The sequence below is a fragment of the Staurois parvus genome, unplaced genomic scaffold (genome assembly GCF_062004578.1).
Source record: "Staurois parvus isolate SC_StPar_1 unplaced genomic scaffold, SC_StPar_1.0 ptg000104l, whole genome shotgun sequence".
In the NCBI taxonomy this organism is placed as follows: Eukaryota; Metazoa; Chordata; class Amphibia; order Anura; family Ranidae; genus Staurois; species Staurois parvus.
Genome location: NW_028317900.1, coordinates 5,904,002 through 5,919,636, shown reverse-complemented (window position 1 = coordinate 5,919,636; position 15,635 = coordinate 5,904,002). Strand labels below are relative to the sequence as shown.

The following is a 15,635-nucleotide window of genomic DNA, read 5'->3' as shown; positions in this document are numbered from 1 at the left end:
AAAATGTCCAAATTGGGCCCAAAGTGTCAATATTTTGTGTGGCCACCATTATTTTCCAGCACTGCCTTAATGCTCTTGGGCATGGAGTTCACCAGAGCTTCACAGGTTGCCACTGGAGTCCTCTTCCACTCCTCCATGACGACATTGCGGAGCTGGTGGCACATGTCCATTAACATCTGACACTCCATAGAGTGCAATGGAGAAATGGACAGGCGGACCCCGAATGGCCCACCCGTGTGAAAGGGTCATTAAAATTTCAGAGCTATTCCCAGGAGTGGAGATGAAGGGCAATCTTTCAATGGGGACATCATTTTTGGGGGGTGTGCAACTGTTTAAGGCTACGTTCACACTAGCCTTGTGTGCAGGCGGCAGAGAGGCATTTGGGAAGCGTTTTTACCGCTTCCCAAACGCCTCTGCCAATTCTGCACATTACAGCACATGGTGCTGTTCTAACAGGAGCGTTTGCGTCGCGTCGCGTTGCGGCAAAACGGACGCCTCTGGTCGAGTCAGGAGGCTTTGAAGCCTCCTATTCTCGTCTATGGTGCCGCTCCGCAAACGCCCGGCCGGCGTTTGCGGTGCGGTTGCGACGCGGTTGCGGGGTGTTTGCGGAGCGGTAACACCACTCAAATGCATTATAGGCGTTTGTGGGGCGTTATTAACGCTCGGCAAATGCCTAGCAACCCCCGCTAAACCGCGCATGCGGCGTTTGCGGAGCGTTTGCCGAGCGTTAAAAACGCTCCGCAAACACCGGACCAACGCTTGCCAAACGCTATAGGGGCGTTTGGCAAGCGTTGGCAAAACAGCCTAGTGTGAACGAGCCCTAAGAGAGGAGAGGAATTCCCTTACTTTGGGAGATTTTTTCTAATGTCCTGTTGGGGCTCATGGACAGGAAGTGAAGCAAATCTCCCTTAATTTACACAGAAAGCAAAAAATAATCTGGAAGGGATTTTTAACCCTTCCCCTACTCAATTACAAAAAAAACATTCTGGCTATACATACACTTTAATGGCCACAGTCGGTGTGCAGACCCAGGACTTCAGCCACAAAAACACTGCCAGTATAGGCAGCCCCTACCACAAATACAGTACATATGCTCAGCTTGGCCAGGCAACCATTCATGTTTGTTCAGAGAAGAAGGGTAAGATGAGGAGAGGAAAAGCTTACAGCAGCTGCATACCTCAATAAATGTAATTGGATATGTTTTATGACATGCAAATTAGTTTTTATTTTTAACCTCAGCATCCATGGAACAGTTTCTTTATGAAACTGTAAATGACAAACAATTTCAACAGTGACTGAAAACAGCCGCATATGGAAATCTATTTTCACACACTTTTGTTTACCGAAATGTGTTTTCTACACTGCCCATCTCAGCATGTATGCAATTAGACTTGATGTGTAAATATAGCTGACTGTTAGATATGACACATACAGTACATTCAGCACAGTTGCTGGCAATACTTGCAGGTGCTGCTGCTTGTAAACCAATTTAGCCTTACCTCATTAGCTAGGTTGAGTAGGACAGGTGCTGTTGGGTCTGTCGCTATGTCATGTAAGTACCTGAAAGACAATGTAACAAAACGTACAGGATTTAAACAACAGGCCACCTTGGACCATATGCTTATATAGGCCAATTTATTATGTACAATACACAATCTACATAATGTGCAATGAAAAGTGTATTTTGATAAAGAACGCAGTTTTTAAAGCATGCCTGAAGTAATAATTAGGTTGCTTAACTACAGCTGTCATGGGTGTCAACATGTTATTTTACTTTTATTACATCCCACTGATTCAGTGTTCTGATTTAAATTTCCTCCAGTTTTCCAAATCAACAATCTGGTCCCACTCCCCTACTGCCTCCTCTGCCTCACTATTAGCCAATGAAGCTCATAACAGAAATGGGCGACAGCGACCCAAAAAGCAGTGGGAGGGGGCAAAGCCAGGCTGTCTACCTGGAAAGTGGGTTGAAAACTACATACTAGAGTGACTCAGGGGTCCCAAGATACTTAAGAAAATCTACATTATTTTAGTATTCAATGACAGCAGTACTTTTAACAACCTAACCTCGGGTATGCTTTAAACTATTTAGATATATACATTATTGGGTACTGCTTAGAAAGTATGCATAGTCTTCTCAGGAATTATTTTTATATCCATGCTGGTTAGGATATGCCACTATGTTATAAGCAGGTTCCTATGCAGATGATGTTCTATCTCAACAGCTGTTAAGCAGGGAGTTTAAGAGACCAAATCAAATAAAGAGCTCCCGTACACTCCAGCCTTCTGTACATAAAGGATTGGAGTCCCAAAAAACTAAATGGCGACAGGAGGTATCGAACCTGGACGACAAGGACTGGGAGGAGGTTTGGGAATAAACGTTCCTTCAATTGGCATCGGTAAGGGAAGGGATCGCCTGTTTCAAATCTAAGATTTTACTTAGAATCTATCTCTCACCCTTGAGACTTCATAGAATTTAACCGAGTGTCCCTCCTACCTGTTGGCGTTGTGGGAGTGGGTCGGCTGATTATATACATATGCTTTGGGTGTGTCCTCATCTTTGCTAATATTGAACTGCTATAGCACATTTTATAATCGCCTTACCTCTATTTCTTTTCCATTACAATCTCGAGTTTGCCTATTAGGTTTAGTAGAACCACTAGCCAATTCCAGAGCAACCAGAACCCTACTGGACCTTCACTTGTTCTATGCAAGAAAGGTGATCATCATGAAGTGGAAAGCGTCAATGGTGTTGTCCATAAATTACTGGCGTTTCCTTGTCAAATCAGTGATACCTTTATTTACAGCAACATATTTGTCTCAGGGCTGCCCAAAGATATTTAATAAAGTGTGGACTCTCTGGATTAATTCTGCTGACACTACTGACTCCAATACTGAGATGTGATCTCATACAAAATTGTATGATCTGCTGTCCTATTGCTACCCTTTTACTTATTGTAATCTGCTGTGTCCACTGCCCTGGTTGGGGTTTTTTTTCACTGCCTTACGGGTAGACTACTTGCTCTGCAGTGCTTATTTTTTTCTTTTGTGCCCCCCCCCCCCCCCCCCATGTCCTTCTGGCCTGGGAATGCCCAAAGAGGCCATGTTTTCTAACCACTTCTTATATAACTTAATAAAGAAAAGTTATAAACAAATAAAGAGCTCCCGTGGTAAACCAAATAACACAAAAAGTGTAGTACTACCTCAATTTTTCAAATATGTGTGAATAGTGGTGCAGACCTTCTGATTAACTCCTGAGTAACTCCTTTACTGATACATGAATACAAGCCATATATCCATGTGCATGGTTTAACCACTTGCCTACCTGGCACTTTTAAACCCTTCCTGCCCAGGCCAATTTTCAGCTTTCCATGCTGTTTGAATGTGCACTTTGAATGATAATTGCACGGTCATGCACCACTATACCCATATGAAATGTTATCATGTTCTTTTCACACAAATAGAGCTTTCTTTTGGTGGTATTTAATCACCACTGGATTTTTTATTGTTTTCACTATAAATGAAAAACATTGTTTCTCTTATAAAATTTTGCAGACAGGTAATTTTTCTTCTTCACGATGTGCATTGATGAGGATGCACTGATAGGCAGCGCTGATGGGCACTGATAGGCTGCACTGATGAGGCGGCACTGGTGGGCATTGATGAGGAGGCAGTGACGCTGCACTGATGGGCACAGATTGGTGGCACTGATAGGCACTTTTGGAGCTGCACTGATAAACAGTGTCCTTATTATCAGTGCAGATGTCTCCTTTGACCATTGCCGGTTATTGGCAGTACTTTACTCGCGATGTGACAGCGTGAGGAAAGTACTGCCGATAACCGGAAAGTATGATCAGCTGTGATTGGACACCGCTGATTACGTGGTAAAAGGCTGCTGTGATTGGCCCTTTACCGTGTCATGTGATCAAAATCACACAGCGATAACAGAGAGCGCTGGGTGCGCGCCACTGGGGGTGTGGGGCATGTTCTGGGAGGATGTCATATGACACCCTCCCAGAACTGGATGAGCATGCTGTAGCCATCATTCGGCTATAGGACAGTTAAGAAGTGGTTAAAGTGCATTGTTCGATGTGAGTGTATTTGTTTGTCTTTTAATAAGTATTGGGTTTTAATGGTGGTAAAGCACAATTAAGGCCTATCTTTGATTCTGCTTGAGCTATGCATGCCTATGAATCTTACACAGAGGAACAAAAGGAGCTGTTGGATCCAAGCTGCATCTGAATAGCATCCGAGACCAGTGAAATTAAGGTGAAGGCGGGCAGTGATCTATTTTCAAAGTCAAATATGGAGATGTGCGCTTGTTACCGCTGGTGATGATTATTGCATGGTGCAACTGCTGTGGGATTAGTATTGTGCTCATAACTCAGGATGTGATTAAGCAGATTGTTTGTTACGGACTTATTGATGCACTGAACTTTAATATTTTATTTAGGAAGTTTCCACCACTATTCACTATATGTTGTTGGCATATTTGAGTTACAATATTGATATTTAGGTATTGTATGTTATATTGCAGTATAAGAACACAATAGCAAGGTGTATGGTATAGGAATTTATATTATTTATTTATTTTTCATGTATTGTGGTTCAATAAACCATTGAAAATAGGAGTGGTAAACTGATATTTTGTATGGGAGGTTTCCACCATTATTCACGTATCAGTAAAGGAGGTACTCAATCAGGTTTCCACCACTATTCACTATATGTTTTTGAAATATTTTGGTTACAATACTGATATTCAAACGAAAATAAATCCTCCTGCGCTGCCACCCACTAAGCAAACATATAGAGAGCTGCTGCAAGCATCCAAATGTGTTCCCACATAAAACAATCAAATTCATACATAAATTAGTGCTGCGCTACTCACTCAAAACAAATATAACAAAACAACAATAAAAGTGAAAATAAAATCATACACTAAAAAACTCCTAATCTTCATAATAATAATCGTGTAAAATCATATTGGCGAGAAGTGTAGAAGTAAAAACCTCAATAAACACTTAGCTAAACTAAATCACATAAATAATACACATTAAGTTATATATGAAAAAAGAATGTAATTAAGCATGAATTAAAGTAAACACTCGGCTGAGAGCTGCTTTACACAGTGACACTAATAAATATGTAATGTGAGTTAAAGTGCACATGAATACTCAAACAATAAAATACATACAATAATTTCAGTAAACACATGGCTGAGCACCACACCTCAAAGCAGTGATGTTAATAAATGGGTATTATAAGTGCTGTAAATGAACAAAGTTCCAATATATTTGAAATAATAAAGTTCAGACAGTCTTCAGATCTTTATATAAATTCACCAGTGGCCTTCTGCTTTAAGATAATCCCTGAAGAAGTCATGTGACTCGTGATGCAACACATAGGATGGAAGTGTGGTGATGTCACTTCCGGTTGCAGGCGGCAGCTGTTATCTTGCTATACCCAGCCTAAGTGTATTGCTGTACATGCCTGTACATGTATGGGTCTGTGAACCCGATTTTAAATTGTGAGCAGTTTTTAGTTGCATTTTTATGGATTAAAGAATTTAGTACACTATTTTTAGAACTAGTTTGGTGTAAAAACTGCAACTTATAAACTTCTACTTAGTAGTCAAAAGGGTGCAGCTAAAATTTATGTTAAAGTCGCAGGCGAGTTTTGTCATGTGTTACGTGTCTTGCATTAAATGATATGTGTGTTAACCCAATGAAAAAGTGTGACTCCAGCCTAAGGCATGTGTTTGCTCAGGCACAGCAGCCCATTTATTTGAATGGGCTGCTGTGCCCGTGTTTCCCACACAAAAAAGGTGCATGCACCTTTTTGAAAACGAGGCCACAGGTAAATCGAGGGCTGAGATGTGTGGGGGTGTCATTCAGTATGAATGGCAGCCCTGTGCGTCTTTTAAGAGCAGCGCAATTCGGTTGCGATTGCACGAACAGATGCAATTCCCGCACCCACAACCAGCCTGCATGGTGTGATCTAGGGCTAAGTGTTCAGGTCAAACACAGGTAAAAGTGACACTAAACTATATCTTTATTTTCCAAAAATAATCTATACACATCCACTACTTTGAATGGCTCTGGGCAGCTCACATTAGTCATGGTCCTGTCCACTCTGGAATGAGCAAGAGAGGGCGGCTATGTTCCTACATACAGCAGGACCATGGAAAATGAATGTAGCCACCCTCTATCAGGAAGATGGATTAGAAAAAAAATAGAGATTTGGAGGAGGCTGAGAGCAACAGAAAAGACATTTTGAGTTAAGAAAACATACTTGAATATAATTTTTTTAAACTGCAGTTTGGAGTCACTTTACCTCATTCATATTGCCAGATAAAGACAAACATATTACCATTTGTAGTAAAATTCCACAGTGTCTGAAGCATGATGCTTTGCATGAGTCCTTTTCATAAGCTTCTGCAACAGGGATTAAAAGCAATATATTAAAACATAAAAGTATCACTATACATAACTGGACTATTTTTTATAGTTTATAGGATTTAGTAAAAAAATTATTTATCTTTGTCTTTTCTAATCTGAAAAATTAGGATTTTTTTTTTCACTTTTGCACTATACTTGCTTCAGGATTACACTCTCAATTTCAAATTTACATTTAAATTACTCCATCACATTTGAAAGATGTTTGCCAAACCCCAAGAGATTTTGCCAGTTTTAAGTGATTTTAACCTTTACCCTTTGTACACACAAACTTCAGCTTATAAAAAAAGCAGTGGATATAGCACACTTTCACAAAATATTTGCAAAGCTTTCAGTACGCATTAGCACTTCCTACAGCTTGTTGAACACCTACAGAAAGCATCAAAGTTTTTTCATGCAAAAACTCTAAAACAAATTGCAAGTTACAAACAGTGCAGGCAGGTATGCAATCTTGCAAACAATGCCTAGTATTCTCCCTTCTCATTTGACAGACAGCAGCATTTGGCAAAGAAAAAAAAAAAGTAGCTCATAAAAGATCAGAAGAGATAGGGTGTGGAGAGACTAGATACCTGTCAAACAAAACTTCCGGAGAGGGAATTACATAACATTATGTTACTTCCCTCAGATGGTAACACTGCCTTCATCTCCCCCCACTAGTGGTGAGGATGTGAATGGTATACACTCTTAAAGATGGTAGACAGGTAATATAAAATACGGAAAAAGCTAAAGTCATCAAATTCAGAAATGTCTATGTGTGCACTATATTTAACTTTAAGGCCTCATTTACATGGGTACATATAGAACCATACCTATGTGCAGGGGGTCGTGTTTTTTGCCCATGGAATTACAGGTTTTCTGTGCAGCACCATGCAGGCAACCTATCAAGCTCAATGACAGTCTGAGATACGCAGTGGCTGTACAAATTTTCCCACAAATGCCAGTGTTTACATCCATACAGAGACAGATGCACATTATCTGTGAAAATAACTGTGCGTCCATCCCTGCACAGATGTAAACACTGGCATGTGCAAGAAGATCCATATAGAGCCACTTTGTGACAGGCTGTCATTGATTTTGACAGGCTGACTGCATGCAGCTGCCAGTCCCAGGGCACGTAAACACAACCCACTGCACAGAACTATGGCTTATGCGCCTGTGTGAATGAGGTCTTAAAAAGATACTTAAGTTCTTCTTGATGCCTGCAAAAAGCTTATATAACACGACAGCTAGCATTTCCATTAAGATCTGTGTTTAAAGCGGAACTTCACTCTCACACTATTTTTAATATTTATGCTATTAGCATTAGTAAATAGATAGGAAGTATACGATATTTTCCGATTTTAAAAACTTTTTTTAATAATAATTCTTCAGTTATTTCCAGGCCTAAGCAAATGATGTCATATAGTACATCCCAGGAGTCTTCAGGAGGGGAGGAGTGGTCTTTTCAGGCCAGTACATCCTCCAGCATGCATGCCTGAGTTAGGGGCAGATGGATTCCAGAAATTAAAGGCTACATTAATCACTTGCCCTTACTCAAGATGGCCATGGCTAGAAATGCTAGGTAGTGTTTTTCAAAGTGATTTCTCAGTAAAATAAAGCATGGAAACATGGATGGATGAGTTTGCTTTGAAATTGAAAAATAAATTAAATAGTGTTTTTGGTTTGTGGTGCTCAGATGCTGAGCAGTTCTGCTTTAAAAGTCCCAAAAGGTAGCTGAAGTGTGCTTTAAAAGGTTTAACAAAGTTGCTTGAAGTTTGCTGAAAGCTCTGCAAATGCTTTGTAAAAGAAAGTACTATACACGGTTTTAAAAAACAAAGCTGAAGGTGTAAAACTGGCGGCCCCTCCAGCTGTTGCCAAACTACAAGTCCCATGAGGCATTGCAAGATTGACAGTTACAAGCATGACTCCTAAAGGCAGAGGTATGATGGGACTTGTAGTTTTGCAACAGCTGGAGAGCCGCCAGTTTGACACCTCTGATCTAGAGGTTCCAGTTCCCGCCCACTCTCCGGGACTCCCACGCCGCCTACACAGCAATCAGAAGCAAGGGAGTCAGCTGCCTATACTCCTGAGGGCACCGGGCATCCCATGGGGAAAATTGGGAGGCAGAAACATACCTCCCCACCGCACCACGAGTCACAGCCTCCTCCGACGTTGGAAAGCTGCCTGTTTAGACCCGCATCCCTGGCCTCAAGTATGCACGGATCCATTTGCGGTCACTGAAGGGGCCTATTCAGCTGCCTCCTCTCCTACACCAGGAGGGCCTTCCTCCATTGTTATTGTGGAGGTCCTAGATTCAAAGCTGCAAACCCTATTGCATAATATAACTAGAGAGATGGGGAAAATTGCACAGGAGTTGAGAGGTGAAATAAACCAATTGGGGAAGCACACTGACACCCTAGAAACTAAATTTGATGAATTGGTGCAATATGTTCACGTCCTGGAGGAGGATAATGCAACACTTAAACATTCCGTCTCACAACTTAAAACACAACAAGATTTAAAAAACAGGGAGAGGCGGAAAAGTTTGAGAATCTGAGGTGTCCCGGAAACCGTGAGTGAGCGCGACATTCGCCCTTATCTTTTGGGACTTTTTACCACCTTAACCCCTCGTATACCTGACATAGATGGGCATAAGGCCCCTAAGCCACCAGCAGATTTAAAAAAACAAGGACATCGTAGTCCATTTCCATTATTATGAAAGCAAAGAAGCCCTAATTGTGGCTACTTGAAAAAAAGCTCGCCTGGATTATAAAGGTGACAAGATGCAGATCTTCAATGATTTATCACCTATCACTCTGGCTAAATGGAGAAATCTTCGCCCCATCACCTCCCATCTACAAAATCCTTTTGTAACATATCGCTGGGGGTTCCCTTTCTGCCTAATGGCCTCAAAAGATGGGGTGCAATACTCCATTTGTGATCTACAATAAGGTGAGGCCTTTATCCACAATCTGGGTTTACCCCCTTTTCCTGAGGAAGCTTTTCTGCTTCCCTCTACAACCGAGGCCTCTCTCCAATCCGGGCAAGATTTGGACTTCACTGCGGCAGAAATCACAAAAAGGATTTTCCACTCCTCAACGTGCTTCTTCTTCCAGATACCCAACTTGAATGTTCCAGAGATCTCCATTTATTACACCTTTCTGGGTGGACCGAGTGTTCCTCATTCACTGAAGTCCCCAACTACGGGTTTAGACCCTTTCCCCATGGGTTGCAAGGAACTCTATTCTCCACCAACTTTACCTTGTTTTTCTTTTGAACAGCAGTTCCTCTGAGTTACAAGCTTTATTTTGCTTCCATCCAGAGAGCGGGGAACCCCCCCCTGCCAGATTTTGAGGGTCTCCATGCTCCTCCATTTTATCTGGGGCTTTGACCCTGGTTCACTGAGAGCCTTGGCCTCTCAGGCTTTCGAGTTTTGGGGGGTTTTTTCCTCGGGTCCTTTTTTGATCGACTGTGACTCTACTAGTTGAATTTGTTTACTGTGTTTATTTTCTGATGGTATGCCTACGCTGGTTTTCTTTTTTCATATACCCAGGATCTCTTCTTGCATCTGTGTTATTTAGATTATGCTTGCATGTACCCGTAAAGTTATACTATGGCTTTATGAGTCCTTTCTTATATTGTGAAAAACTCTATCCAAAAGAGGTGGTTGGTGTAGCAATCGTGCCCACAGAGATGGACGCGGTCATCCATTTTGCTCCAAACCCCTCCATATTGTATCTCTCTCTCCCAAATCAGATTCCTCCGACATCCCCCCTCCCTCTCTGTTGAGTGACATGTGGTCTGTTTGTTGCAGAGATCACAAGCAGCAAACTCATTGGGAGGGCGTCATGGCTATAAAACTTCCAGCCGAGCTGGTGCCTAGATGCCGGTTAGCTCGCAATCTGGGATATCGTAAGACTATAAACCAAGCCCTCACGGAGCTTCAAAAGACATTCCCAGGAGTCGTAAAACAGGCTTCCATTTTAAAACCCAGTTTTCCATATAATGTTATATCTCCAAATAGGAAATAATAACACAAACATGGAGCACATATTCAGATGGCTCACTTTAAGACAAGTCACTTGGTATATTACACCCCCTAGCTGGCATATATAGGAGAGCAGAAAATTATATCTCTTTAGCCATCCAAGCAGGTATCTCATATTTCATATGTAGACGTTCCGCACAAGATTCTGGGTATTAATCTACTCGTGGATAGAATGTTATATGTACCTAGGAAAAGTTATTGGCCATAGTATAATTTGTGAAGGCTTTGGTCATAGCCTGAGCTCCTTGCCCACACAACCCCCTCCCCAAATGAGGCGATTGGTTCTCTGCTTCAGGGAGACACCCTGCGGAGTTCCTAAATGAAGGCTGTGGTGCTTGAAGTAAAGCTAAGCTGAGTTGAGCAAAGTTGAAGAATCTCCCTTTTTAACATCGGAACTAACTTTGGGAGATAAGACCCTTTTGTCTCTGAAACCTGATCTGCTTAACCCAAGGCTGATGGCAAGTACTTTATCCCTCTAAACTTCTTTGTTATCTCTTTGCTGTGCTATTGTTCTCTGTATATTTATATATACTGGCTACATCTTTTTCTGTAAATATTTTTATTGCACCCTTTTAGTAATAAATCTTACTTTCTGAAAGTGTTGAACTGTTTCTAAAGCTCTTTAATGCGAACTAAGAATCCCTGCCTCTGAAAAGCACTGTGTGTGCGTTTTAAACTTCGGTATATCTCTGCCTGCAGTGACAGTGGTATACGACGATTATTCAAACTTCATAGTGTTATTGCTGATATTGCCGAGTTTCCTCTTTCTCTGTACAAAATCTTTGTGCAGGGTGCAGCTGGGCGTGGCATTGTTACGCACGTGACAGCGTGGTTTTAGATTGGCTAGTCCTTCGGTCACGAGTTTGGTGAGAAGGGCTGGGGTCTGACGCCGCGATCGTCACAGTTGGCTCTGAAAGAGTTCAAATCTTCAAATGCTGATGTGGTCATGGTTCAGGAAACTCACTTCTGCTCCAGTGGGTCATTTAAGTTTGCTTCTAAACACTTTCCTACCACTTATGTGGCTTCAGACCCATTTGGGAAGGTGGGAGTGGTGATCTTAATTAGATGTTCTTGCCCGTTACGGATCAAATCTTCTCTCTTGGATCCCAACAGAAGGTTTACTTTCCTGAACTGCGACTACATAGCATCCTCTCTTACTTTGGTCAACATCTATGCACCCAATTCAGGTCAAACACATTTCCTCACAGAAATTTTTGTGCAAAATGCAAACATTTTCCTAACCCTTTATGATTATCAGAGGTGACTTTAATATGCATATGTCTCAAACCAAAGATAGAAGGTCATTGTTCCAGTCTACTCCTTCCACTAAATTTCTAAATTTTCTGCTTCTTTCGGTAAATTTGTTCGAGCCCATAATCTCTTTGATGCATAGTGGGTTAAGCACTCTTACTCAAACAATTTACATTCTATTCACCCTCCCATAAACTCTACATGAGACTAGATAATTTTTTTGTAACCACACCTTTATTATCACATAGGGTAGCCTCAGAGATCAACCCTATTAAGTGGTCAGACCACGCTTCTATAACTTTGCATCTGCTTACCTCTACCCCACCCATAGAGGTTGTCATTGGCATCTTAACGAATCTTTATTATGAAACCCCTCTATTAATGATCATCTTGCTCAAAAACTGACTGAATATTTTCAGATTAATGCAGGTTCAGTATCTGAGGCGTCCACCTTATGGGAATCACATAAAGCCTTTTTTTAGAGGCAAATACATATCCACCGATTCTCATTTAAAAAGAGAAGCCACTCTCCAAATATCTTCCCTCCTCACTCGGCTACACAAAGCGGAAACTCTACTACTTCATTCTCTTATGGTGGAACGCCTACGGGCTGCTGTTTCCCTCCGCAAATCATATCAAATATTTGGACTCGAACAAAATTACAATGGGCTAAGCAGCAGTTTTATGAATATGCAAATAAGACACATAGGATGCTGGTACATAAACTTAAGCCCTGATCTTCTCTTTCCCTGCCTGACTTTATCCTTCAACCTGACAGGACCCCAACTTACTACCCGCATAATATATCCAGGGTCGTTGGTGAATCCTACCATAAGCTACTGTATATAACTCTCATTTTCAATTTATACAAGAAAAATTTGACTCATTTTTTACCTCCCTTCATTTATCCCCGGCCAGTCTATCTACACTGAACTCAGCATTCACCGCTGAGGAATTAGCAGAGGTAGTTAAACATTTACCCTTCCATAAATCTTGGGGTTCTGATGGTCTAACATATCCTTGCTACAAATCTTTTCTTCCAATACTGTCTCCACATATGCTACACCTCTTTGCCTCCTTAATTGATGGTACTGTGCCCTGTTCCCATTTTCTACATGCTTACATCTGAGCTTAGATGCTCAGAAAGCATTTGACTGCCTAAACTGGTCCTTTATGCTTGCCACCTTAACCCGTTATGGTTTTTCTGGCACCTTTCCACACGCCTTGTGAGCTTTATATTCCCGTCTAACCTCCCAGATTCAACTGGCTTCCTTCATGTCACAAACGTTCCCCTTATTAATGTTACTAAGCAGGGCTGCCCTTTATCGCCCTTGCTCTTTGTCCTCTGCTTGAAACCTCGTCGAGGCCATTCACTCTCAGCCTGATATTAGAGGGGTATCTTTGGACAGCAGGAATACAAGTTGTCTCTCTTCGTAGATTATTATTATTATTATTATACAGTATTTATAAAGCGCCAATAGTTCACTCAGCGCTGTACATTACAAAGGGGGACAGAACATGTGACAGAACAATACCAATACAATGCAAAACATGAGGGGATCGAGGGCCCTGCTCTTTCGAGCTTACAATCTAGAAGGGGTGGGATAGTGGTACAGGAGGAGATAGCTGTGGGGGATGGAGTGGTAGGAAGAGTGGAGGAGGTCAGCAAGTTAGCAAGGGGTGAGGTAGGCTTCCCTGAAGAGATGGGTTTTCAGGGTGCGCCTAAAGGAGAGGAGAGTAGGTGATAATCTGATGGGTTGGGGCAGGGAGTTCCAGAGGATGGGTGACACCCTGGAGAAGTCCTGGAGGCGGGCATGGGAGGAGGAGACCAGGGAACTAGAGAGAAGGAGGTCTTGTGAGGAGCGGAGTGTGCGTGCTGGGCGGTACTTGGATATTAGGTCAGTGATGTAGTTCGGGGCAGTATGGTGGACAGCTTTGTACGTCAGTGTTAGGATTTTAAATTTGATCCGTTGCGCAATCGGAAGCCAGTGGAGGGATTGGCAGAGGGGGGTGGCGGAAATGGAGCGGTTGGAAAGGTGAATGAGTCTGGCAGCCGTATTCAGGATCAACTGAAGCGGGGATAGCCAGCGGCGAGGCAGGCCAGTGAGGAGGGAGTTGCAGTAGTCGAGTCGTGATATGATGAGGGAGTGGATGAGCTGTTTAGTGGTTTCTGGGGTTAGGAACGTGCGGATTTTGGCGATGTTGCGGAGGTGGAGTCTGCACGAGTTTGTTAAAGATTGGACTTGGGGCTGGAAGGATAGGTTGGAGTCCAGAATGACACCAAGTACTCTGGCCTGCAGAGCGGGTTTGATATTGACGTTGTTGGATGTGATGTAGAAGTCAATGGGGGGTGGGGTTCGGGCTGGGGGGAAGACAAGGAGCTCGGTTTTGGAGAGATTCAGTTTAAGGAAGTGGAGCGACATCCAATCTGATATGTCGCTCAGTAGGTGTGTGATTTGGGCAGAGACCGAAGGGGTGAGGTGGGGGGTTGAGAGATAGATTTGTGTGTCGTCGGCATAGAGGTGGTAGTTGAAGCCGTGAGAGTGTATGAGTTGGCCAAGGGAGGAGGTGTAGATGGAGAAGAGAAGGGGCCCAAGGACAGAGCCTTGAGGGACCCCAACAGAGAGGGGGAGTGAGGGGGAGGTGGTAGCATTATAGGTAACGCTGAAAGAGCGTTGTGACAGGTAGGATGAGAGCCAGGAGAGAGCAGAATCTCTGAGGCCGAGGGAGTGTAGTATTTTGAGGAGGAGGGGGTGGTCAACTGTGTCGAAGGCCGCAGAGAGGTCAAGGAGTAGGAGCACTGAATAGTGGCCATTAGCTTTGGCGGTTAGAAGGTCGTTGGAGAGTTTGAGTAAGGCGGTTTCGGTGGAGTGTAGGGGGCGGAAGCCAGACTGTAGGGGATCGAGGAGGTTGTTGTCGTTGAGGTGAGAGCATAGGCGGGTGTAGACGAGACGCTCGAGGAGTTTAGATGTAAGTGGGAGCAGGGAGATGGGTCTGAGGTTGTTCGGGTCATTGGGGTCCAGGGAGGGCTTTTTAAGTATGGGGGTGATGTGTGCATGCTTCAGTGGGGAGGGGAAAGTGCCGGAGGAGAGGGAGAGATTAAAGATGTGGGTGAGGGAGCGTAGGATGGAGGGGGAGGGAGGTCGTAGGAATTGTGAGGGGATAGGGTCGAGGGGGCAGGTGGTGAGGCGGGCATCAGAGAGGATCTTGGAGACTTCCTCAATGGTAGTAAGGTCAAAGGTGTGGAGTGTTGGGGGAGCTTCAGTATGAGGAATGTAGGGTGGGGTGGGAGTGGAGGTCAGAGCAGTGGTGGGGCCGTGGGAGAGGGGTGATGAGGGGGTAGCCGAGTGAGGGGGAATGGGGTCGGAGGGAGTTTGAGCAGTGACGAAGTCCCTGCGGGTAATGTCCAGGGGGGGGGGGGATGAGGGGGTAGCTGTGTGAGAGGGGACGGGTTGAGAGGGCGTGTGAGTTGCGGCAATGTCCTTGCGAATTGTGTCAATCTTGTTTTTGAAGTGATTGGCAATCTCAAGGGCGGTGAGTGAGGTGCTGGGTGGAGGTGGGGGTGGAGAGAGTAGAGAGTTGAAGGTGGAGAAGAGTCGGCGAGGATTGGAGGAGAGGGCCTTGATGAGGGTCAGGAAGTAGGCTTGTTTGGCTGCGTGGAGGGAGGAGGTGTAGGTGCGGAAGGCAGATTTGTAGCAGGTGAAAGCTTGTTGGGATTTTGTTTTGCGCCATAGTCGCTCCAGGGCACGACTGCGTCGTTTGAGGGTTTTGGTGTGATCAGTCTGCCAGGGCTGGAGCGGTCGGAGTCTGATGTTGCGTGTGGTTAAAGGCGCTAGTGAGTCAAGGGCTGCTGACAGCACGTTGTTGTAGGCAGTCATAGCCAAGTCGGGGCAGGACAGGGG

At 43.6% G+C, this 15,635-nt stretch overlaps 1 protein-coding gene across 4 annotated transcripts in view; it reads right to left on the bottom strand.

Moving 5' to 3' along the window:
- CDIN1 (CDAN1 interacting nuclease 1) overlaps window positions 1–15,635 on the bottom strand; it is a 535,942-nt gene that overhangs the window by 403,166 nt on the left and 117,141 nt on the right. For 3 of the 4 annotated variants that reach the window (XM_089671290.1, XM_089671292.1, XM_089671293.1), the window contains 2 exons: window positions 6,370–6,434; window positions 1,500–1,560 (listed from right to left, as the gene is read on the bottom strand). In XM_089671290.1, the coding sequence (XP_089527416.1) occupies window positions 1,500–1,560; window positions 6,370–6,434 (126 nt within the window). The remainder of the gene's footprint in view (window positions 1–1,499; window positions 1,561–6,369; window positions 6,435–15,635) is intronic. The other variant, XM_089671291.1, reaches the window with a different exon arrangement.